The sequence below is a fragment of the Heterodontus francisci genome, chromosome 29, assembly GCF_036365525.1.
Source record: "Heterodontus francisci isolate sHetFra1 chromosome 29, sHetFra1.hap1, whole genome shotgun sequence".
NCBI lineage: Eukaryota > Metazoa > Chordata > Chondrichthyes > Heterodontiformes > Heterodontidae > Heterodontus > Heterodontus francisci.
Window position 1 is genome coordinate 12385590 of NC_090399.1, and position 26228 is coordinate 12411817.

The 26228-nt window shown below is 44.4% G+C and overlaps 1 protein-coding gene across 1 annotated transcript in view; it reads left to right on the forward strand.

Annotated features, from left to right (window-relative positions):
* Positions 1-9775: 9775 nt before the first annotated feature.
* LOC137346121 (guanylate-binding protein 1-like) overlaps positions 9776-26228 on the forward strand; it is a 34402-nt gene continuing 17949 nt past the window's right edge. Inside the window, exons 1-8 of the mRNA XM_068009433.1 lie at positions 9776-9846; positions 12028-12229; positions 16605-16732; positions 17348-17457; positions 18371-18564; positions 19543-19785; positions 20287-20564; positions 22327-22539. Of these exons, the coding sequence (XP_067865534.1) occupies positions 12037-12229; positions 16605-16732; positions 17348-17457; positions 18371-18564; positions 19543-19785; positions 20287-20564; positions 22327-22539 (1359 nt within the window). The 5' untranslated portion in view covers positions 9776-9846; positions 12028-12036. The remainder of the gene's footprint in view (positions 9847-12027; positions 12230-16604; positions 16733-17347; positions 17458-18370; positions 18565-19542; positions 19786-20286; positions 20565-22326; positions 22540-26228) is intronic.

Genomic DNA, 26228 nt, shown 5'->3' on the forward strand with positions numbered 1-26228 from the left:
AGCTTAAGATTAAAAATGGCAGGAGATCTCAGACCCGTGTTATGCTCCTCTTGCTCAATGTGGGAGCTCAGGGACACGGCTGATGTCCCTGACTCCTTCACGTGCAGGAAGTGTGTCCAGCTGCAGCTCGTTAGACCGCATGACGGCTCTGGAGCTGCGGATGGACTCACTTTGGAGCATCCGCGATGCTGAGGAGGTCGTGGATAGCACGTTTAGCGAATTGGTCACACCGCAGATTAGGATTGCTGAGGGAGAAAGGGAATGGGTGACCAAAAGGCAGAGGAAGAGCAGGAAGGCAGCGCAGGTGTCCCCTCCGGTCATCTCCCTCCACAACAGGTATACCGTTTTGGATACTGTTGAGGGAGATGGCTCACCAGGGGAAGGCAGCAGTAGCCAGGTTCATGGCACCGTGGCTGGCTCTGCTGTTCAGAAGGGCGGGAAAAAGAGTGGAAGGGCTATAGTCATAGGGGATTCGATTGTAAGGGGAGTAGATAGGCGGTTCTGTGGTTGAAAACGAGACTCCCGAATGGTATGTTGCCTCCCAGGTGCACGGGTCAGGGATGTCTCAGATCGGCTGCAGAACATTCTGAAGGGGGAGGGTGAACAGCCAGTTGTCGTTGTGCACATAGGCACCAATGATATAGGTAAAAAACGGGATGAGGTCCTACAAGCAGAATTTAGGGAGTTAGGAGCCAAGTTAAAAAGTAGGACCTCAGAGGTAGTAATCTCAGGATTGCTACCAGTGCCACGTGATATTCAGAGTAGAAATGAAAGAATAGTCAGGATGAATCCCTGGCTTGAGAGATGGTGCAGGAGGGAGGGGTTCCAATTTTTGGGACATTGGGACCAGTTCTGGGGGAGGTGGGACTATTACAAATTGGACGGTCTACACCTGGGCTGGACTGGAACCAATGTCCTTGGGGGTGCTTTTGCTAACGCTGTTGGGGAGAGTTTAAACTAATGTGGCAGGGGGATGGGAACCAAATGAGGTCAGTGGAGAGTAAGGATGTAGTAACTAAAGCCTGTAAGGAACTAGATAATGAAGTCAGCGTGACTAAGGGAAAGAGTAGGCAGGGAGCAGATGATGAAAGCAAAGGGACTGGTGGTCTGAGGTGTATTTGTTTTAATGCAAGAAGTGTAATAGGTAAGGCAGATGAACTTAGGGCTTGGATTAGTACCTGGGAGTATGATGTTATTGCTATTACTGAGACTTGGTTAAGGGAAGGGCATGATTGGCAACTAAATATCCCAGGATACCGATGCTTCAGGCGGGATAGAGAGGGACGTAAAAGGGGTGGAGGAGTTGCATTACTGGTCAAAGAGGATATCACAGCTGTGCTGAAGGAGGGCACTGTGGAGGACTCGATCTGTGAGGCAATATGGGCAGAACTCAGAAATAAGAAGGGTGCGGTAACAATGTTGGGGCTGTACTACAGGCCTCCCAACAGCGAGCGTGAGATAGAGGTACAAATATGTAAACAGATTATGGAAAGATGTAGGAGCAACAGGGTGGTGGTGATAGGAGATTTTAATTTTCCCAACATTAACTGGGATTCACTTAGTGTTAGAGGTCTAGATGGAGCAGAATTTGTAAGGAGCATCCAGGAGGGTTTTCTAGAGCAGTATGTAAATAGTCCAACTCGGGAAGGGGCCATACTGGACCTGGTGTTGGGGAATGAGCCGGGCCAGGTGGTTGAAGTTTCAGTAGGGGACTACTTTGGGAATAGTGATCACAATTCCGTAGGTTTTAGAATACTCATGGACAAAGACGAGAGTGGTCCTAAAGGAAGAGTGCTAAATTGGGGGAAGGCCAACTATACCAAAATTCGGCAGGAGCTGGGGAATGTAGATTGGGAGCAGCTGTTTGAAGGTAAATCCACATTTGATATGTGGGAGGCTTTTAAAGATTAGCGTGCAGGAGAGACATGTTCCTGTGAAAATGAGGGGTAGAAATGGCAAGATTAGGGAACCATGGATGACAGGTGAAATTGTGAGACTAGCTAAGAGGAAAAAGGAAGCATACATAAGGTCTAGGCGGCTGAAGAAAGACGAAGCTTTGAAAGAATATCGGGAATGTAGGCGCAATCTGAAACGAGGAATTAAGAGGGCTAAAAGGGGTCATGAAATATCGTTAGCAAACAGGGTTAAGGAAAATCCCAAAGCCTTTTATTCATATAGAAGGAGCAAGAGGGTAACTAGAGAAAGGATTGGCCCACTCAAGGACAAACGAGGAAAGTTATGCGTGGAGTCAGAGAAAATGGGTGAGATTCTGAACGAGTACTTTGCATCGGTATTCACCGAGGAGAGGGACATGACGGATGTTGAGGTTAGGGACAGATGTTTGATTACTCTAGGTCAAGTCGGCATAAGGAGGGAGGAAGTGTTGGGTATTCTAAAAGGCATTAAAGTGGACAGGTCCCCAGGTCCAGATGGGATCTATCCCAGGTTGCTGAGGGAAGCGAGAGAGGAAATAGCTGGGGCCTTAACAGATATCTTTGCAACATCCTTAAACACGGGTGAGGTCCCAGAGGACTGGAGAATTGCTAATGTTGTCCCCTTGTTTAAGAAGGGTAGCAGGGATAATCCAGGTAATTATAGACCGGTGAGCCTGACGTCAGTGGTAGGGAAGCTGCTGGAGAAGATACTGAGGGATAGGATATATTCCCATCTGGAAGAAAATGGGCTTGTCAGTGATAGGCAACATGGTTTTGTGCAGGGAAGGTCATGTCTTACCAACTTAATAGAATTCTTTGAGGAAGTGACAAAGTTGATTGATGAGGGAAGGGCTGTAGATGTCGTATACATGGACTTCAGTAAGGCGTTTGATAAGGTTCCCCATGGTAGGCTGATGGAGAAAGTGAAGGCGCATGGGGTCCAAGGTGTACTAGCTAGATGGTTAAAGAACTGGCTGGGCAACAGGAGACAGAGAGTAGCAGTGGAAGGGAATTTCTCAAAATGGAGACGTGTGACCAGTGGTGTTCCACAGGGATCCGTGCTGGGACCACTGTTGTTTGTGATATACATAAATGATTTGGAGGAAAGTATAGGTGGTCTGATTAGCAAGTTTGCAGACGACACTAAGATTGGTGGAGTAGCAGATAGTGAAGGGGACTGTCAGAGAATACAGCAGAATATAGATAGACTGGAGAGTTGGGCAGAGAAATGGCAGATGGAGTTCAATCAGGGCAAATGCGAGGTGATGCATTTTGGAAGATCCAATTCAAGAGTGAAGTATACAGTAAATGGAAAAGTCCTGGGGAAAATTGATGCACAGAGAGATTTGGGTGTTCAGGTCCATTGTTCCCTGAAGGTGGCAACGCAGGTCAATAGAGTGGTCAAGAAGGCATACGGCATGCTTTCCTTCATCGGACGGGGTATTGAGTACAAGAGTTGGCAGGTCATGTTACAGTTGTATAGGACTTTTGTTCGGCCACATTTGGAATACTGCGTGCAGTTCTGGTCGCCACATTACCAAAAGGATGTGGATGCTTTGGAGAGGGTGCAGAGGAGGTTCACCAGGATGTTGCCTGGTATGGAGGGCGCTAGCTATGAAGAGAGGTTGAGTAGATTAGGATTATTTTCATTAGAAAGACGGAGGTTGAGGGGGGACCTGATTGAGGTGTACAAAATCATGAGAGGTATAGACAGGGTGGATAGCAAGAAGCTTTTTCCCAGAGTGGGGGATTCAATTACAAGGGGACACGAGTTCAAAGTGAAAGGAGAAAAGTTTAGGGGGGATATGCGTGGAAAGTTCTTTACGCAGAGGGTGGTGGGTGCATGGAACGCATTGCCAGCGGAGGTGGTAGACGCGGGCACGATAGCATCTTTTAAGATGTATCTAGACAGATACATGAATGGGCAGGAAGTAAAGAGATACAGACCCTTAGAAAATAGGCGACAGGTTTAGATAGAGGATTTGGATTGGCGTAGGCTTGGAGGGCCGAAGGGCCTGTTCCTGTGCTGAAATTTTCTTTGTTCTTTGTTCTTTGTTCATGTAAGTCTCTTTGGATCGCCACTGTTTCCAGCTTTATAACATTTAAAGAGAGCCCTGGTCTAACCTTTCTGGTCCAAAGTGGATGACCTCACATTTGCCTACATTGAAATCCATTTGCCACAATTTTACCTATTCACTTCATCTATAAATAGCTCTTTGTACTTTAATGCTTCCGTTTACATCGATTACAATGATGCCTATCATTGTCATCAGCAAATTTGGATGTGTGGCTTTCTATTCCATCATCTAATAGAGTGAATAGTTGAGGCCCCAATACAGATCCTTTAGGAACATTGCTTGTCACATCCACTCAATTATAGTACCTGCCCTTATCTTTACTCTCTGTCCCCTTCAGCTCATCCGATCTCCTAACCAGGTCAATGATTTGCCTGCAATTCCTTGAGGTCGACTTTAGCCACCAATCTCTTTTGCGGGGCTTTATCAAATGCCTTCTGGAAATCCATAGAAATAACATCCATAGACATTTCCCCATTACTATTTTAGTCACCTCTTCAAAAAATTCAGATTTGCCAAACATGACCCACCCTTTACAAATCCATGCTGACTCACTCTGATCACAGATTGCGATGGTGTTCAGCCACCCTCTCCTTAATTATAGACTCTAGCAATTTCCCGACAGCAAGTGGTAGGCTAACTGGTCTATAATTCCCTGGTTTTCCTCTCTCACCCTTTTTTTTTAATCACAAAGTGACATGTGCAATTTTTCAAACTGAGGAACGGTTCCGGAATCGCTCACCCCGACTAACTTGCTAGCCTTCGGATAATTATCACATTGGAAACTGGCTTCCTGGTCTCTACCAGTAATTCTTGTCACAAATAGGGTGGCCTTGAGGTAAAAGCTGCCCGGAATATTTTAAAGAGAAATATTTTAACCCTGCCTTTTTGGATCTGCACAGGTCCTGGCTTCTCCCTGATTTCTGGCCTCTTGTCACTGATCTTGAAATTTAAAACAAATCTCTGGATGTGGGCATCGCTGGCAAGATTGGCATTGATTTCCTGTCACTAATTGCCAGGTGATTTTGCAGTTCGGAAATATATAGCTTCATCCCTGTACCTCACTGAAATCCTTGGAGAGAAAAAACAGAGTGTAACTCTGTGAAAATTCCACACATTCACCATGACATTGTTGGAACTGTGGTGAAAGCACTTGGTCTGGGCTCATTTTTATCTCATTTTCTGTAAATAAAAGGACTTTGTCAATCTATTGTATTATTCAATTTAGATGATAGATTCACTTTCTGTACCATTTTTTGACTTTTTATCGTTCAATGAACAAAGTGACTCATGACAACGCAGTGGCCCACTGATTTCATCAGAGCGCTCCAAGCTGCGCACATGCGCAAACGGTCTCCTGCGCTCAGTGAGATGCTGAACATGCTCAGCTTCCCACTTGCCAGGACTAATTGGCGCATGCGCTGGAAAATATCATCAGTTACTCACTTCCTCCCACACAGCTACTCTCTCCCGCTCCACTGGCCACTATCCCCCCAGGCCTCGACACTTTCTTCCCCGGCCGATTGTTCCCCACACCCGCCTCCCACACCCGCCCTCCACCCCCAGAAGCTCGCTCCCCACTTCCCCACCCACCCCCTTCCCCCCCAACCCACCCCTGCTGCTCGCTCCCTGCTTCCCCTCACCCCCGCCAGGGGATTTTCGGGTTGAATTGTTTTCTGTGATAAATTGAGCAGCGCCATCTTTAATCCCGGCAGCTGCCTAAACATCACAGACAGTGACATTTCAGTGGAAGAGGCTGCATTTGCGCATGTGCATTTGCGCTAGTGCCGTGCCACCTAGTGGTTGCGTTGTCAGCAAACACAGCCTTAAAAGAAATGGTAATATTTTTTAAAGCCCAATCTCATGCAGACGAAAAGCTCAGTGGGTACAAGTCCACGTTAGACAATGTAATAGCCATTATATCCACTTTTATTTTTATAATATCAGTACTAGTTTAGTTTAGAGATACAGCACTGAAACAGGCCCTTCGGCCCACCGAGTCTGTGCCGAACATCAACCACCCATTTATACTAATCCTACACTAATTCCATATTCCTACCACATCCCCACCTGTCCCTATATTTCCCTACCACCTACCTATACTAGGGGCAATTGCTAATGGCCAATTTACCTATCAACCTGCAAGTCTTTGGCATGTGGGAGGAAACCGGAGCACCCGGAGGAAACCCACGCAGACACAGGGAGAACTTGCAAACTCCACACAAGCAGCACCCAGAATTGAACCCGGGTCGCTGGAGCTGTGAGGCTGCGGTGCTAACCACTTCGCCACTGCGCCGCCCAAAACAGCTTCTAACAACTATTAAACAGCTTCTGACTTAAGTTGTAGCTTTGAAACTGTTCAAAATGTACCAGCTGAAGAAACTGCTGCCCACATTTTTGGATATCACTAATTTGACTTGGTAGAATTTTCATTTCACAAGATGGAAAGTTCTTGAAACATTTTTTAAATATTCATATGTCCTAAGGTCATGAAAGGTACTATATAATGCACTTTTTTTTCAAATTGTCTTGTAACTGTTTGCACTGTTTTTTCAGAGAAATATCTTTTAGCAAAAGAAATTGCTTAGAATTAAGATTCATAGCAATATGGTCGGATGTTGTAGAGAGTTCTGACCTGTTACAGAATAAATAATCCTCGAATGAGGTTCATAAACCAACTCTCAATCTCTATTGATTTATGTTTGAAAAGAATAGCAACTCATGATTTTTGTACCAAATCTCTTGATTTTTAAGAGTTTGCCTCTTGATTTATGAGAAGTTGGGGTTGGGATGTCTGGAATTGCAAGGTAGTGTGATCAGAACGGACGGTGTGATCGGAACCCAGATTAAATCTTATATACTTGGGAGAGGAGGCAATAGTTCTGGGAACTGCTGCTGGTGGTGTGAGGATTTATTTTGATGTTGTTTTATTTGGATTGTAATCAATGGAAAATGTTGGCTTTGCATGAGCATTTCCTGTCAAAGAAAGAACAGGAAACAGCTCGTGTCCTCTTAATGATGAGAGAAAATTCAAAATTGTCCATGTAGTTTGCAACAGGGAGGTAATGTATTTGTTGACTTTCTAGAATGATACAGCACAGAAGGAGGACATTCGGCCCATCATGCCTGTACTGGCTCTTGAAAAGAGCTGTCTAATTATTCCCACTTCCCTGCCCTTTCCCCACAGCCTCGCAGATTTTTATATTTCAAGTATTTATCTGAGTCCTTTTTAAAAGTTATTATTGAATCTGCTTCCACCACCCTGTCAGGACGTGCATTCCAGTTCATAACAACTCACTGCATGAAAATGTGTTTTCCTCATGTCCTCTCTGCTTCTTTTGTCAATCCCCTTAAATCTGTGCCCTCTGGTTACCGACCTTTCTAGTACTGGAATCTCGATTGGTGTTGTACTAGTTCACTTAAGGAATAATGTACTAGTTGATTTAAGAAATTTGCAATGTTTGTTCAGTGGGGGCTATATAACATTTCCTGTTGTTTCTCAGTGCTAAGTGGAAAGAGAGAGCGGGTAAAAGTTTGTCGAGTACATGGGACTGGGATTTTGTTTGGTTGTGGGTGGGGTTACTCTTTCTAATTGGTCAAAATCAGGAGACTGGTTGGAGTTACATTGAATCCAATCGTGACAAAGGAGTGAACAAGCAAAGTTCCAATTTTGGATGGCAGCAATGCAATTTTAGCATGAAGTGGGGCCATAGTTCCGAAGAAGGGTCACTGACCCGAAACGTTAACTCTGCTTCTCTTTTCACAGGTGCTGCCAGACCTGCTGAGTGGTTCCAGCATTTCTTGTTTTTATTTCAGATTTCCAGCATCCGCAGTATTTTGCTTTTATTATATTGCCATAGCTTCACTGCCTGACAAATTGGTCACATTGAAGCTGTACCCCTTCACCAGAGACAGGGAGTAAAACAAAGACTTTGCTACTTACACTTAATGGTGCGGCCTCTCCTCAAACATTCTGCCGCGGCGCCAGCTTAACTTCATCGGAAGTGTGGTGTAAATCCCGACTAAGTTGCAGCAGCATATTGGTGGAAAGCCTCAGGATATTCAGGGCCATTTTGGAACAGTATGATCTGGAAAATAAATCAGGGCAAGCTTCACTTAGTAATGACCCGTCCCCAAATTTCCTCCTTTTCCCCACATTGACAAAAGGACTTTTATATGGGATGACCATGGACCTGTGCTACATAATGTCAGGCAAACCCCCGCCACCACACCCGCCCCCCCACCTGCCAAGACTGAGGCACACATTATTTCGCCACATGAACAAAAACTTAAAATTGCAAGCCCTGACTGGAAGGACATTTATTTAGAGATACAGACTGGAACAGGCCCTTCGGCCCACCAAGTCTGTGCTGATCATCAACCACCCATTTATACTAATCCTACATTAATCCCATATTCCTACCACATCCCCACCTTCCCTCAATTCCCCTACCAACACTAGGGGCAATTTATAATGGCCAATTTACCTATCAACCTGCAAGTCTTTGGCTGTGGGAGGAAACCGGAGAAAACCCATGCGGTCACAGGGAGAACTTGCAAACTCCGCACAGGCAGTACCCAGAATTGAACCCGGGTCGCTGGAGCTGTGAGGCTGCGGTGCTAACCACTGCGCCGCCACAGTGCAAAGCAATGTTGAAACAATGGGGACCCAGCAGTTGCTTCCCCAATACACAGAAGTGGCCAGACTAGTTTTAGTCACATGGCTAACTGGCTGTTGCAGGGAATTTGAACTCCCAATAAAGGAATTGGAAGACAGACAAAGCCGTGTGCTCATGGAGTGAAGGCTGTGCTCCTGCCGCCATCTCTTTCCCACAGAACTGAATCTTGTGAAAAACACGTGTAACTCAAAGAGAGAAAGGTTTCCAACGTGAACAAGGTTTTACGAAGAATACTGGGCCCCAACAAAAAGCAAGACTACTTACAAAAGGACTAAACCGTGTGCTCGAAGCACCGTGACAAGATATTGCCTCAAACTGTTCCACCTTCTCTTTTCTGTTCCGATCTGCATGTGTGTATCGCGTGTGCATGCTAGCGTGGGCGCGTCATATATCCGTAGGCGTGAAACGTATTAGAGTTTAAATTTAAGGTTTAATAAATTTCATATTTCTTCTTTAAACCAGAGAAAGCCTGTTTGTGCTCATTTCTTTGCCTTATAATTGGAAAGCTGTGAACAAGCATGCACAAAGCGGGAGCTCAAAACACAGTGTGTTTAAAATTAAACCCTGTTACAATAAGACCAGGTAAAGATAGTAACAAACCCCTAGACACCTTTCACACCTGTTCATAACAATAACAACATAAGAAATAGGAGCAGGAGTAGGACATTTGGTCTCTCAAGCCTACTCCACCATTCGATAAGGCCATGGCTGATCTACTACCTCAACTCCACTTTCCCACCCGCTCCCATATCATTTGATTCCCTTCGTGTAGAAAAAAACCCTGCTAATGATGCACTCTTTACAATCCACCCAGGTTTCCCACTCCACCTTATTCCCCTCCTCTTCTGGAAGAGTACAGCTTCACCTGTCCGCCTCACCAGCCTCCAGGAAGCTTGCATTCTCTTACGACATTGGCCTCACAAATCCTGAATCACCTATGCTGTTGACACCCAAAATTGGTATTTGTTTTGCGGCCTCGGGAGTATAACTAGAAGCTCAGTGAGTCATTTATAGTCAGTCAGTACAAGCTCCTTTCAGTTTCATTCTGTTTAGTTCAAAACCTCCTCCTTCCCCAGACTGTCAGAAAGAGCAGGCAGTTCCTCGGTAGCAGTCGGATTGAAAACCTCTTCTCTTTTCAGCTCTGGTTGTAGCAGGAAGGTAGTGTATGAATTTAATAACAGGAATGATCGACATTGTTGCAATTGTTTGCACTGTTTATCTTCATGCAGCAAGACTGGGTGGGAGCTGGAATAATGGAAATTATTTTCAGTAACTGTAGGATGTACAGTCGCTTTGTAGGTTGTGTCACTTTGCAGAAAAAGAAAGAACTTACATTTCTGTAGCGCCTTTTACAAGCTCAGGACCTTCCAAATTGCTTTTACAGCCAATGAAGTCCTGTTGAAGTCGCTATAGTAAGGTACTCTGCAAATAGCAATGAGATAATGACTGAATCGTCTGTGTTAGTGACGTTGATTCAGGGATAAATGTTGGCCCCAAGACAGCAGGGAGAACTCTCTCAGCTTTTGTTTGAAACAGTGCAGTGAGAGCTTTTACATCTACACAAGAGGGCAGACTGGTGTCAGTTTGATATTTTTCCAAAGGACAGCATCGTTGACAGTGCTGCTCACCCTCAGCACTGCACTGGGAGTGTTAACCTGGATTTTATACTCAAGTCTCTGGAGTGGTGCTTGAACCTACGAGGTGAGAGTGTGACCCATTGAGCCACGGCTGACACCAGCAACTGTAGTTGAGCTAAGTTTCCAACATATTGCGGGGAATTTTATGGAGGTGATGGGGGTCTTTGCCACCGGCATATGACAAGCCAATCAGGCACATAAGAGGACACCAGCGGGCCTTTCCCGGGATCGGGACAGGACCTGGTGAGGGGGGGGGGTGGGGTGCGGGGGGGATGTCTCACCTGCTGAGAGCTGCCAGCCAATCAGAGGCCAGCAAATCTTTTCCTTGGCAGTGCCCCTAGGGAGGCAGCAGCAGCTGCCGGAGTGGCACCAACTTGAGCCCAGGATCGTGGAGTGACCCAGGCCCGGTAAGCGATGGCCGGAAGCGTTCCGCGGAGTAAGGGTTGTGGGGAAGGAGGTGTAAGAGGGTTGGCAGCAAGGGTGGGGGGAGGGCTCTCAGTGGGCCCCCCTTCCCGATGTCAGGTCACCCTTCCTGATGCCAAGTCCCTCCTTCCGGCACTGAGCGACTTTCAATAAGGGGACAACCCCCATCCCCTCCGGGAATGGGCAAGCAACTCGCACGAGTTTGCATCTCATGCTCCCCGTGTTGTGACAGGCCCGCCCGCCACTGGGTTAATACCGGCAGCAGCATTGGACATTAACTGCCCCTTAAGGCCTCGAATCGGCGGGGGAATGGAAGGCCATCCACTGGTCTTCCCGCCATGGATTTAATGGGGTTTGAGGTAGAAAGGTGACGGGGATCCCAGCCGCCACCCTCCCAACTGATTAAGTGCCCTCCCCGTCGCCAAACTCACCACGTGGGAGAGCATAAAATACCATCCATTGTGTGTGGTTAGTTTTATACAGGCACAGTTCACAACGGGTCAAGCTCAAGAGAGCAGCAAGCAGAGCACTGGAGTATTTTTTTATTTATTTAGCGATACAGCACTGAAACAGGCCCTTCGGCCCACCGAGTCTGTGCCAACCATCAACCACCCATTTATACTAATCCTACACTAATCCCATATTCCTACCACATCCCCACCTTCCCTTACCACCTACCTATACTCGGGGCAATTTATAATGGCCAATTTACCTATCGACCTGCAAGTCTTTGGCTGTGGGAGGAAACCGGAGCACCCGGCGAAAACCCACACGGTCACAGGGAGAACTTGCAAACTCCGCACAGGCAGTACGTAGAATTGAACCCAGGTCGCTGGAGCTGTGAGGCCACTGTGCCACCCAAAAACGAACACAACAGGAATCATAGTAATTGAAGCTGGGGGAGTTGATACATATAAAGGCGGAATCGGGTTGGGGTAGTAATGGAGGTGGACAAGTTTGTGGAGAGGGAAATGAACAGCTTGGCAAGGATTTGGTCTTTGAAGCTGAGCACAGAGGTGCCCTTCGACTGTGTTATTTGGAGAATAATCTAATTGAAGATAACCTAGAAATAAGCCAAGCCCCTCTCACTGCTTTGGTTAAGATAAGCTGTCTCAGCACTGACTGGGGATTGAACCTGAATTTCTTGCTGCTCTGATTTGCCTCAGTCTTATACTGTCTTGGTCATCAGAACCATCAGAGCAGCTTTTTGGAAACATCTTTATTGGTCGACACGTTCAATGAACAGTGTCAAATAACTGCTGCTTTTTTATTATTTCAGCTTGTTAAAATGACTTCCCGCACCTACATGCAAAATCCCATATGTCTGATTGAAAACACCAAGCAGGGGAAACTGGTGATCAATGAGGAAGCACTGCAACTTCTCTCCAACATTAATGAGACAGTGGTGGTTGTATCTATCGTGGGATTTTACAGGACCGGCAAGTCCTACTTGATGAACCGATTGGCAGGCAAAACTCGTGGTAAGATTCCTGACCTGTTACTTAATGTGCTTTTGGTGGCAATCTGAGGGATGACTGTCGTGAGGGGGACTGTGCAGTGAGTTAGTGAACTGCTCAATGGATACTGGATACACAATGCATATCCCTCTTTAGTCCTGATGGGAAAATCAATCCACGTGGTTACCCAATTAGACATAATTACTGCACCCAAAACTCCTCTGTCCCCATTCTATCACCAGAATTGCAGCAGTATGGCATTGCCAGTTTGCTATGATGCCCAACTATGCCTGAAATAGTGGGGGCTGTTTGCAGCATCACTGGAGAATCTGGTCTGCTCACAATGGTAATGGGGTGAGAATTTTGGAGCAGCACCTTGCCACACGATAAAGGTGCTAGCCATTCCAGCCGAAGATATTTATTGATTTTATTTAGAGATACGGCACTGAAACAGGCCCTTCGTCCCACCGAGTCTGTGCCGACCAAGAACCACCCATTTATACTAACCCTACAGTAATCCCCTATTACATACCTACACTAGGGGCGATTTATAATGGCCAATTTACCTATCACCTGCAAGTCTTTGGCTATGGGAGGAAACCAGAGCACCCGGCAAAAACCCACGCGGTCACAGGGAGAACTTTCAAACTCCGCACAGGCAGTACCCAGAATCGAACCCGGGTCCCTGGAGCTGTGAGGCTGCGGTGCTAACCACTGCTCCACTGTGCCGCCCATAGATCATAAATCAGATGGCCATAGATCAGAAGGATTTGTGGGATTCAGTATTGTAACTTTCCCGAAAGCGATTGATTCCTACTGGGAAGCTGGTATTTGAGCATTTGTGGGTCCCACTTCCACCAGATACCACCTTCTTCTTTAATGTACTCAGCAGTCAGGGCAATAGAGGTGAACTGTTGGGATTTTTTGCATTGATCCTGGTGATTTATTTCCCTGCCCCCCTCCCTCCCATGGTTTCCTAGTATTCACTGCCCTTGGTCCTCAGGTCTCAGTCCTCTGTCAGTTTACCAGATTCACTGGAGCACACTATCAACACCTGAGACACCTCCGCTGCTCCCTCGATCAACCTCGGCTGCCCCTGGCTCTCCATTCCTACCTGGCCTTCTGATTTCACTGAACAACCTCCAGCTGTTGGATTGTCGTAAAAACCCAATTGTTTCAGCGGTGCCCTGCATGGTAGGAAACCAGCTGTCCTTACCCAATCTGATGTACATGTGACTCCAGTCCCACACCAACATGGCTGATTCTTAACTACCCTCTGAAGTGGCCTAGCAAGCCACTGAGTTGCAATAAATCCTGGACTTACCAGTGACGCCCATATCCCCAGAATGAATTGTTACTGTGTTTTCCCCCCCCCTTATCCTTTGGCATCTTATCCTTTTGAGCAGCTCACTTTATTCCACCCCTTTTGTCTCTCCTTTAAATTCCTGGCTCTCTACCGCCTACCAAGATTCTTCCTGAAGTATCCTCGCTGCTTTCCTCCCTCAGCCTCTGCACCAAGTGACTTCTCATCCTCGATGGTTTCAACCTCCATCTCAACTCACCCTGCCTTCTCTCCTCTGAGTTCACTACCCTCCTGCCCTTCCTTAACCTCCCCCTCCATATAAACTGCAACCCATATTTACAGCCATCCTGTGAACTCATATTACCTCTTTATTCCCATTATAAGCACTGTTACAACCGGGTGAGGAAGGGGGTCTCAGATTCCCTCTTGCCCCTTTCCTCGTTTGGCCGTAACAGGGTTTAACTTTTAAAACACAGTATTTTTAGCTTCACCTCAGTGAGTCCGTGCTTACTACTCTCTAATAGTAATTGTAAGTGAACCAACCAGATAGGTTTTCTTAGGTTTTAAACAAGAAAGATGTAAATTTATTAGCCTTAACACTCTAACTCAGTTAAAATTACTAAAAATACACAACACAACCAAGCTAGCATGCATACGAGATAAAAACACACACACACAAATAGATGCAGAGGAGGAAAAAGAATAAGGGGGAGGCGGGGGGTTTGGAGTAGTAAATGGAATTCAGTTACTATCTTTAGTTTGGATGTAAAGTCCTTGAATGGAGTTAAGTCTTTTCGTACTCGCTGGGGCCCAGTGCACACTTTCAAACTTGTTTCACTGGCACCAGAAGGCTGAAGAGGTCCTCTGCCTTGAGGCTTAAGTTGCTGCCGTGGATCCCTGGGACTTTGCTTGAGAGAGAGAGAGACAGAGAGAGAGAGAGACAGAGAGAGGGGGACGTCCTTCCCTTTACTCTTTGAATTGCAGTCTGCCCTGTGTGGCACAATTCAAAAAGTCCCCAGGTTGGCCAGCAGGTTAATCATGTGACCAACTCTTTGTTTGAAACAGCATCGACTGCGAGGATTGTTCATTTCAAAGGTTCTCCAGTCACACTCAGTGTCGGGGTGGAGATCTGGCTCTTACAAAGCCAGTGGCTCTCAATGTTTTTTGATCACCACTATTGGCAAATCCCATCTCACTAATTGAATCAGTGAGCACCCCCACGGTCTCTCTATGCAACTGTCTCTCGGAATGCAAATGTGCAGCCATGCTTTAGCTGTTCAGCTCTGTGATCCTTTTAAACAAATTATGTTCACTGTCCGGTAAAAAATTCAAGTAGTGTTCCGTATGACAAAATTCATATGTTTCCATTTGGCAGGCGTGGTTTCCGTCACAGCACCGGGAATGTTTTACTATGTTAAAGGCACTATATAAATACAAATAGTTGTGGTTGTTGAATTTTAAAAAAATGTTAAATTTTTCTTTCTGTTGTCAACACGTTTAAAATAAAAACCACACAGACTGCAGCGGTTCAAAAAGATTGTTCACCAACACCTTCGCAAGCGGTTCAAAAATGTAGTTCACCTTCTCAAGGGCAATTCGGCATGGTTAATAAAATGTTGGTTTTGCCAGTGATGCTCACATCCCATGAATCAATAAAATAAAAACATTCATTAAAACAGGAACAGAGGTATTCACCAAAACATATTAACCCACAATGCAAAGAGGAACTTCATCGGAAGACATTAACTGATTTATTATCCATAGTGCACCAAGGGACTATATCCTAACACATTAACCAATTCATTTGGAGTGCAACGAAGGTTCACCAGATTTGTTCCCGGAATGGCAGGACTGTCCTATGAAGAGAGATAGGGGAAACTGGGCCTGTAATCTCTAGAGTTTTGAAGAATGAGAAGTGATCTCATTGAAACCTACAAAATACTTAAAGAGATAGACAGGATAGATGCAGGTAAGATGTTTCCCCTGGTTGGGGAGGCTAGAACCAGGGGACTCAATTTCAAAATATGGGGGAAGCCACTTAGGACAGAGATGAGGCAAAATTTCTTTACTCAGAGGGTGGTGAAGCTTTGGAATTTTCTACCCCAGAGGGTTGTGGAAGCTCAGTTATTGAATCTGTTTACAGAGATTGACAGATTTCTAAATACCAATAACATAAAGGGATATGGGGACAGTGTAGGAAAAATGGATTGAAGTGGATGATCAGCCATGATCATATTGAATGGCGGAGCAGGCTCGATGGGCTGAATGGCCTACTCCTGCTCCTATGTTCCTGTGTTCTTATTACCATAGTGCAAAGAGGAAGTTCATTGTGACATATAAACCAATTTATTTTCCATAGTGCAGCAGAAAACTACATCCATACACATTAATCAATTCATTACCCATAGTGCAAAGAGGAACTTCACTGTGACTCATTAACCAATTCCTTACCCATAATACACCAAGAGACTACATCCTAACACATTAACCAATTCATTATCCATAGGGCACCAAGGAACTAGATCCTACCATGTTAATCAATTCAATACTCATAGTGTACCAGAGGACTACATCCTAACATGTTGGCCATTTATTTCCCATAATGCACAGAGGAATGTCACTTGAATATGTTAACCAATTTAACATTGATGATGCATCCAGGGAAATGTTGTTTACCGAGCTTTTCCTTTGAAAAAGAAGACGGTCCCTTTCTCATCAATCTCACATCACAATGTGAGTGATGGAACAATTCACCTCACCACATGGTGTATTTGCAAATCTGGTTCACTGATAGCTCTTTTTCATGAAGACCGTGGCCCCTTTAACACTTTCTCTCTTTCCATCCACCAGCCCCCAGCCTCTTCCATTGTGCTCGAATGGTGAATAAATACAGGATAAGTGAGGTGGCTGAATGTTGTGGAGCACGACATTCATTTAATGTTCAGACGTGGAGAACAATAAATGCTGCTAGCAAGCGAGTTGTGTATCTGTAGTCTTTCAGAAGTAGTATGTAACATCGACTCAAGTTAATGACACTGTCGAGGGACATTCATTGAGGATTTCCCAACCTGTCCATTAATCTTTGTGGTTCTCCAGGTTTCTCTCTTGGGTCCACTGTACAATCTCACACCAAGGGGATCTGGATGTGGTGCGTGCCTCACCCTAAGAAGTTTAATCACTGCCTGGTGCTCCTGGATACAGAAGGCCTGGGTGACACTGAGAAAGTAAGGACACTTCATTGTTTCCCAACATACCTGTTTAACTGGTTAACTAAGTGATATGATCAGGTATCTACATACACACGCAGCTCACACAAGTATCAGCCTTGGCTCAGTGGATAGTACTGTTGTCTCAGAGTCACAAAGTCATGTGTGCAAGTCCCACTCGAGAGACCTAAGAACATAAACCAGGCTGACATGCCAATGTCAGTATTGAGTGAACGCTGTGCACGTTGTCTTGCAGATTGGACATTAAACTGAGGTCATGACTGCCCTCTCAGGTAGATGTAAAATATCCAGTGGGCACTATTTTGAAGAATTAGGGAAGTTCTCCCCAATGTCCTGATACAATATTTATCTCTCAACCAACATCAACAAAACAGGTTATCTGGTCATTTATCACATTGCTGGTTGTGGGATCTTGCTGTGTGCAATTTGGTTTCTGCGTTTCTGACATTACAACTATGAATACACTTCCAAAAGGACTTAATTGGCTGTAAAGTTCTTTGGGACATCCTGAGGTTGCGGAAATGCAAGTCTTTCATTCCTGTTTGTACAGTTCTTCATATTGTTAACAGTGAGACGAGTGGTGTGTTTCTCATTGTGTCCATGTTCTAACAGGGTGATCAGCAGAACGACTGCTGGATCTTCTCTCTGGCTGTGCTCCTGAGCAGCACGTTTGTGTACAACAGTGTGGGAACCATTGACCAATATGCAGTGGAAAAACTCCAGTATCTTTTTATTCTGTTCTAACTTTCAGGAGAAACTTCTTCATTCAGAGCGTGATGAGAATGTGGAACTTGTGACCACGAGGAGTGGTAGAGGTGAAAAGTGTAGATGCATTTCAGGGAGAAGCTAGTTAAGTACATGGGGGAGAAAGAAACACCGTGGGAGAGACTCTCGAACTGTGGTCTCCCCCCGGACTTTCTGACCGGCCGGCTCCCTGAGTGTCAAATCAGTAAAGATTCTAAGCCCAGTGATCGACTTCGGAGAGAGACTTTATCAACTTGGTCCATCTAGTGGCTTGTACCTATAACTACATGATGACAATTGATGGCAATAGTTAATGGGAAATGTCAGCCTCGCAGTTTACAATAAATTCAAAAGAGTGACCCGAACCTGTGACAGGGAAGTTGGATTGGTGGACAAGATGTGTGTGGCTTACACTAGAATTTTAATAATACAATAGAGGATGTGGTTTGTAATTCTGTGACTCTTAACTTCCCTCTGAAACGGCCTAAAAAGCCTGTCAGTTGTATTCAAGAAGGCAGCTCACCACCGCCTTCTTAAGGGCAATCATAATTTTCATTTCCTTCGATCATCTGGAATTTTTTAGTTCCTCCTCTGCTGCTTAATTTTTGGTGTTTATATGTTTGATTTTTCTAAATTGCCAGTCTCAGTGGTTCCTCTTTTTTCCCAGTTGAATTGTTTGTGGCATTTCAGGGAGTGGAAGGGCTGCAGCTGGGGGTGGAAGAGGGGGTGGAAGCAGCAGAACAGCTGAGAGACAGACAAAGTCAGGATAGAAGGAGAAATTAACCAGATACTGAGCTGACTTGTGTAAGAAACTACTGTTTATAGGCAACCACCCCTACAATGTTTTAAAGCAATTGTCTGGCGCAAAAGTCTTTTCCTTAACAAACCCAGTTTTGTTTCCAATCTGACGGAGCTAATCAAAGTGAAGGCCAATGAAGAAGATGATGATGAAGAAGAGCTAGATTTACTGAAGGTCTCTCCGGCCTTTGTTTGGGCAGTGCGGGATTTCACCCTGGAACTGAAAATCAATGGCCAGGATGCCACAGCAGATCACTATTTAAATCACAGTCTACAACTGAAAAAAGGTTGTTGCACAATGTATCCAATATCTTTCACCCATGTGAGATTGTGTTATACTTTACACCAGCTTGTTATCACTGGTACTTTCCATTCTGGGCCAGTGCACTTCGAGAATGATACAGCTCAGAAGGAGGCCATTCAGCCGATCGTGTTTATGCTGGTTCTTTGAAAGAGCTTTCTAATTAGTCCCACCTCACCTGCCTTATCCCCATAACCATGGAAATTTTCCCACTTAAAAAAATAGTTTTCCAATTCCCTTTTGAAAGTTACGATTGAATCTGCTTCCATCACTCTTTCAGGAAGTGAATTCCAGATCATAGCAACTCATATTCTCCTCATCTCCCCTTGGGGTTCTGTTGTCATTTACCTTAAATCTGTGTCCTCTGGTTATTGGCCCTCTTGCAAGTGGAAACAGTTACTCCTTATTTATTCTACCAAAACCCCCTCATCATTTTATTAAATCTCCCCTTAATTTTCTCTGCTGTAAGGAGACCAATCCCAGCTTCTCTAGTCTCTCCACATAACTGATCTCTGGTACCATTCTAGCAAATCTCCTCAGCGTCCACTTTAACTCTCTATAGTCCAACAGGATTACCACTGGCCTTGGAGGGAGTGTAGCTCAGAATGATAGCAGGGCTAAAAGGGTTAAATTATGAGGCCAGGTTGCATGAACGTGCCTTGTAGTCCCTTGAATTTAGAAGGCTGAGGGGACATCCAGTTGAGGTCTGTAAAATAATAAAGGATTCTATAGGGTAAATACAGATAAAACCTCAAGCTCTCCTCAAAAAGGTTCTGATTCTGGGTAAATTGAAATTTTCCAAGATTGACATGGATAGATTATTGTTGGGCAAGATTATTCAGGGGAAATGGAACAAAGGCAGGCAAAATAGATTTAAGATATTCCAGGGCTTTTATGTTTTGCTGAACTGTCATATTGGCACCTAAAGGGATGTGGTTTTGTTCTTTCTTTCTACTGACTACAGGTGTTGGGAAAAAAGTGACGGATTTTAACCAGCCCCGTGAGTGCATCAGGAACTACTTCAGGTCTCGTAAATGTTTCGTTTTCGTTCAGCCAACAGCCAGTAAGAATTTAAACCAGGTGGAAACGCTCCCAGAAAGTCAACTTGATCCCAAATTTGTTGACATGTGCCATGAGTTCTGCCAGTACATCTACATTGAATCAGAGCCTAAGACAATCAAAGGTGGTCATAGGATCAATGGTAGAAGTAAGTGCACCACAATAGGACAATGATATACATCAGCTCACTGAAATGTTGAAGGATGTTGCTACATCCACCAAGCTGTTTAATGGCTTTGGCACTAGTCCATTGAGGTCTCTCTTTTTTTCTCTGCTCTAAGTTTGCTGCTCATCAAGATGAGGGATGCCAGTGGTGAGCAAAGAAATACTTTCCAATTCATAAACCCCAGTGCTCCCAACTGAATGTTCACATCAAGCACTTCCAGGTCAACCATAGATGGACTGAGGCGCCCTCATCGATGTGTTTCAGCCGAAACCTTGTAGCACCATCCCTTAATGCACCACTGTGGCAATTTCCAGTTTTGCACTCTGACTCAGGTTTTGCTCTCAGAATGACATTACCAATTTAGTGTCAGTTGGTGCCAGATAGAAGGCAATGTTGTTGAGTATGTCATCCTCACTAAGTGGCTCCCCCCTATTTATACCAATGTTATGTAATGAACTGTTTATTCTGTCATTTTTGTTGCAGAGTTGGCAATCTTGACTAAAACCTACGTTGAAACTATTGCCAGTGGGATGGTACCTTGCATAGAGGATGCTGTCACCAGTATGGCTAAGATTGAAAATACAGCAGCTGTCACAGATGGCCTAGCTCTCTACCAGAAGCAGATGGACCTGATGGTGAAGTTACCAGCTGAAACTGAAGAGCTGGCAAAGATGCACACACAGTGTTGGAAAGAGGCCACTGATGTCTTCATGAGGAGCTCCTTCAATGATCAAGATAAGGCATATTACAAACAGCTGTTGGTGAGAATCCAGATCATGTTTAGAAAATAAGAACATTAGAGGAAGCGTGGAATTGGAATGGCCATTCAGCCCATCAAAGACCTGCTTCTATCTCAGACCCTGTGCAAACGACTTCATCATTGTCTTTTTCACCTCCCGAGAACTCATCCTGTTAAAATACACCCTGATTTCACAAAGATGATCAAATATTCATTCATTCTTACATTTTACACTGTTCAGGCCTGATCTGTTGCCTTTTCAGATAACCCCGATCCCACTGCCACCACCCACCTCCCCACACTGCACCCCCACACCCCAACAGCACAGGGGGAACATACCCATGTAGTTAGGGGATAGTCACATACTGGCTATGTCATTAGATTAGTAATCCAGAGGCCAGCACTAATGATTTGGAGACATGTGTTCAAATCCCACCATGGCAGCTGGAGAATTTAAATTTAATTAATAAGTAAATCTGGAATTTTAGAAACAAGTCAATATCAGTGACGGTGACCATGAAACTACTGGATTGTCATAAAAAAAAACCATCTGGTTCACCAATGTCCTTCAGGAAGGGAAATCTGCTGTCCTTACCTGGGCTGACCTTTATGTGACTCCAGACCCACAGCAATGTCTCTTAACTGCCCTCTGAAATGGCCTAAAAGTTGTATTCAAGAAGGCAGCTCACCACCACCTTCTGAAGGATAATTAGATACAGGCACAAAATGCAGATCTTGTAAGTGAAGCCCGCATCCAGTGAATTTTTTTTTAAAACGTGAAGTATTGGATTAATTCAGTCTACAGAGAACCATTTAAAGGGCCAAGAGAAAAACTGGAAATCTGAAATAAAAACAGAGAGTATGAGAAATACTCAGTAAGTCAGGAATCATCTGTGGAGAAAGAGTTACATTTCAGGTCAATGAGCTTCCACCAGAACTGGAAGTTAGAGATTTAACAGTTTTCAAGCAAATGCAGAGCCAAAGGGAAAAGTAGGGGGAGGGAGGGCAGAAGTAAGTAAATGATCAAAGAGATGATGGTTTAAGGCAAGGGGGCAGCAATGGGACAAGTAAAGAAACAAAAGACGGGTCAAGAGGAGGTGTTTCCTCACGCACCCTCCACCCCTACCAAATCACCATTCTTCCCTTGGCTCTGAACTTCCTTATAAACTGGTAAATCTCTAACTTCTTTTAATTCTGAAGAAAGTTCATTGACGTAAAACATTGACACAATATATCAAGCCATCCTGTTCCTAACCCGATATTTATCACCCTTGCCAGCTTTCACTCTGATTCTACTCCACCAAATTTAATTACAGGCTTCTTCTTTGCAGCTTTCCACATTTTCACCTGTTCCAAGGGTATGTCTCTCGTTAACTTAGTTATTTGTAGATTATATTTTGTTAACTAGATGCCTAACATCTGAGAAGATTCCTTAGATCGTTTCACAATTCTCCTGCTTTCCTTTCAAGCAGGTTGCAGAATATTCAACTTCCCCATTTGTGATTGGTCTATTTGTTGTTTGCTAATACCTCTTTCTTCCCCTGCTCTCCCCCACCACTGTTTCTATTTGTTCATCTTGAATATGAATGATGGGTTCAGTCTGAAGTATTAAGCGATAGTATTCTGTCTACAGATATTTACTGAACGGCGGCGTGTTTACCAGCAGTCACAGTTTTTAACAATGTTATTAGTTTTTCAGGCTAACGTAACACAGGTGATCAGATCCCTGTTCCAAAATTGTCTTTAGACCTGATTACAATATCTGGATTTTCTGTGCTTGTCAGGCTGAGGTGCAAAAGCATTATTTCAAAATTTGCAACAAGAATGAAGCTGCTTCCATGGAGACATGTACAAGCCTGCTGGGCTCCCTGTCCACTGAGATGGAGAGGAAAATTCAAGAGGGACTTTACTCTCGCCCTGGTGGGTATCAGCTTTATGAAGAGGATCGACAGAAGATGATTCTGCAATTCCGCTCTACCACTGGAAAGGGGAATAAGGTAAATACAACGCACCCATTTAGACCTGATTTATGATCAGGGAATGTATTGAATTTTTCATTAACTCAATCCTTCTCCAAAATACTTTCATCAATCTCTCCATTAACCTGGAAAAGAAACAGTGTATCTTCTCAGTAATAAACCTCCGACCCCAACACTGTCTACCTCTGAACGATACATCAGTGAGCTCCGCTTCCCCAATAGATCTACTTCTCAATGATAACTCAGTGAGCTCTCCTTCCCCAACAGGTCTAATTCTCAATGGTAAATCATTGAACTCTCCTTCCCCAACAGATCTACTTCTCAATGATAAATCAGTCAGCTCTCCTTCCCCAACAGGTCTAATTCTCAACGATAAATCAGTGAGCTCTCCTTCCCCAACAGGTCTAATTCTCAATGATAAATCAGTGAACTCTCCTTCCCCAACAGGTCTAATTCTCAATGATAAATCAGTGAGCTCTCCTTCCCCAACAGGTCTACTTCTCAATGATAAGTCAGTGAGCTCTCCTTCCCCAACAGGTCTAATTCTCAATGATAAATCAGTGAGCTCCACTTCCCCAACAGGTCTAATTCTCAAAGATAAAACAGTGAGCACCACTTCCCCAACAGGTCTAATTCTCAATGATAAATCAGTGAGCTCCACTTCCCCAACAGGTCTAATTCTCAATGATAAATCAGTGAGCTCTCCTTTCCCGACAGGTCTACTCCTCAATGATAGATGAGTGAACTCTCCTTCCCCAACAGGTCTAATTATCAAAGATAAATCAGTGAGCTCCACTTCCCCAACAGGTCTAATTCTCAACGATAAATCAGTGAGCTCCACTTCCCCAACAGGTCTAATTCTCAATGATAAATCAGTGAGCTCTCCTTCCGCAACAGGTCTAATTCTCAAAGATAAAACAGTGAGCACCACTTCCCCAACAGGTCTAATTCTCAATGATAAATCAGTGAACTCTCCTTCCCCAACAGGTCTAATTCTCAATGATAAATCAGTGAGCTCCACTTCCCCAACAAGTCTAATTCTCAATGATAAATCAGTGAGCTCCACTTCCCCAACAGGTCTAAGTCTCAAAGATAAATCAGTGAGCTCCACTTCCCCAACAGGTCTAATTCTCAATGATAAATCAGTGAGCTCCACTTCCCCAACAGGTCTAATTCTCAATGATAAATCAGTGAGCTCTCCTTCCCCAGCAGGTCTAATTCTCAATGATAAATCAGTGAGCTCTCCTTCCCCCACAGGTATAATTCTCAATGATAAATCAGTGAGCTCCACTTCCCCAACAGGTCTAATTCTGAATGATAAATCAGTGAACTCTCCTTCCCCAACAGGTCTACTTCTCAATGATAGATCAGTGAACTCTCCTTCCCCAACAGGTCTAATTCTCAATGATAAATCAGTGAGCTCTCCTTCCACGACAGGTTTAATTCTCAATGATAAATCAGTGAGCTCTCCTTCCACGACAGGTCTAATTCTCAATGATAAATCAGTGAACTCTCCATCCCCAACAGGTCAAATTCTCAATGAAAAATCAGTGAACTCGCCTTCCCCAACAGGTCTAATTCTCAATGATAAATCAGTGAGCTCTCCTTCCACGACAGGTCTAATTCTCAATGATAAATCAGTGAACTCTCCTTCCCCAGCAGGTCTAATTCTCAATGATAAATCAGTGAGCTCTCCTTCCACGACAGGTCTAATTCTCAATGATAAATCAGTGAACTCTCCATCCCCATCAGGTCTAATTCTCAATGAAAAATCAGTGAACTCGCCTTCCCCAACAGGTCTAATTCTCAATGATAAATCAGTGAGCTCTCCTTCCACGACAGGTCTAATTCTCAATGATAAGTCAATGAACTCTCCTTCCCCAGCAGGTCTAATTCTCAATGATAAATCAGTGAACTCTCCTTCCCCAGCAGGTCTAATTCTCAATGATAAATCAGTGAGCTCTCCTTCCCCAGCAGGTCTAATTCTCAATGATAAATCAGTGAGCTCTCCTTCCCCAGCAGGTCTAATTCTCAATGATAGATCAGTGAACTCTCCTACCCCAACAGGTTTAATTCTCAATAATAGATCAGTGAGCTCTCCTTCCCCAGCAGGTCTACTCCTCAATGATAAATCAGTGAACTCTCCTTCCCCAACTGGTCTAATTCTCAATGATAAATCAGTGAGCTCTCCTTTCCCGACAGGTCTACTCCTCAATGATAGATGAGTGAACTCTCCTTCCCCAACAGGTCTAATTATCAAAGATAAATCAGTGAGCTCCACTTCCCCAACAGGTCTAATTCTCAACGATAAATCAGTGAGCTCCACTTCCCCAACAGGTCTAATTCTCAATGATAAATCAGTGAGCTCCACTTCCCCAACAGGTCTAATTCTCAATGATAAATCAGTGAGCTCTCCTTCCGCAACAGGTCTAATTCTCAAAGATAAAACAGTGAGCACTACTTCCCCAACAGGTCTAATTCTCAATGATAAATCAGTGAACTCTCCTTCCCCAACAGGTCTAACTCTCAATGATAAATCAGTGAGCTCCACTTCCCCAACAAGTCTAATTCTCAATGATAAATCAGTGAGCTCTCCTTCCCCAACAGGTCTAAGTCTCAAAGATAAATCAGTGAGCTCCACTTCCCCAACAGGTCTAATTCTCAATGATAAATCAGTGAGCTCCACTTCCCCAACAGGTCTAATTCTCAATGATAGATCAGTGAGCTCTCCTTCCCCAGCAGGTCTACTCCTCAATGATAAATCAGTGAACTCTCCTTCCCCAACAGGTCTAATTCTCAATCATAAATCAGTGAACTCTCCTTCCCCAACAGGTCTAATTCTCAATGATAAATCAGTGAGCTCTCCTTCCATGACAGGTCTAATTCTCAATGATAAATCAGTGAACTCTCCTTCCCCCACAGGTCTAATTCTCAATGATAAATCAGTGAGCTCTCCTTCCCCAGCAGTTCTACTTCTCAATGATAAATCAGTGAACTCTCCTTCCACGACAGGTCTAATTCTCAATGATAAATCAGTCAGCTCTCCTTCCCCAACAGGTCTAATTCTCAATCATAAATCAGTGAACTCTCCTTCCCTGACAGGTCTAATTCTCAATGATAAATCAGTGAGCTCTCCTTCCCCAGCAGGTCTACTTCTCAATGATAAATCAGTGAACTCTCCTTCCACGACAGGTCTAATTCTCAATGATAAATCAGTGAGCTCTCCTTCCCCAGCAGGTCTAATTCTCAATGATAAATCAGTGAACTCTCCTTCCCTGACAGGTCCAATTCTCAATGATAAATCAGTGAGCTCTCCTTCCCCAACAGGTCTAATTCTCAATGATAAATCAGTGAGCTCTCCTTCCCCAACAGGTTTAATTCTCAATGATAAATCAGTGAGCTCCACTTCCCCAACAGGTCTAATTCTCACTGATAAATCAATGGACTCTCCGTCCCCAACAGGTCTAACTCTCAATGATAAATCAATGGACTCTCCGTCCCCAACAGGTCTAATTGTCAATGATAAATCAATGGACTCTCCGTCCCCAACAGGTCTAATTCTCAATGATAAATCAGTGAGCTCCACCTCCCCAACAGGTCTAATTCTCAATGATAAATCAGTGAACTCTCCTTCCCCAACAGGTCTAATTCTCAAGGATAAATCCGTGAGTTCTCCTTCCCCAGCAGTTCCAATTCTCAATGATAAA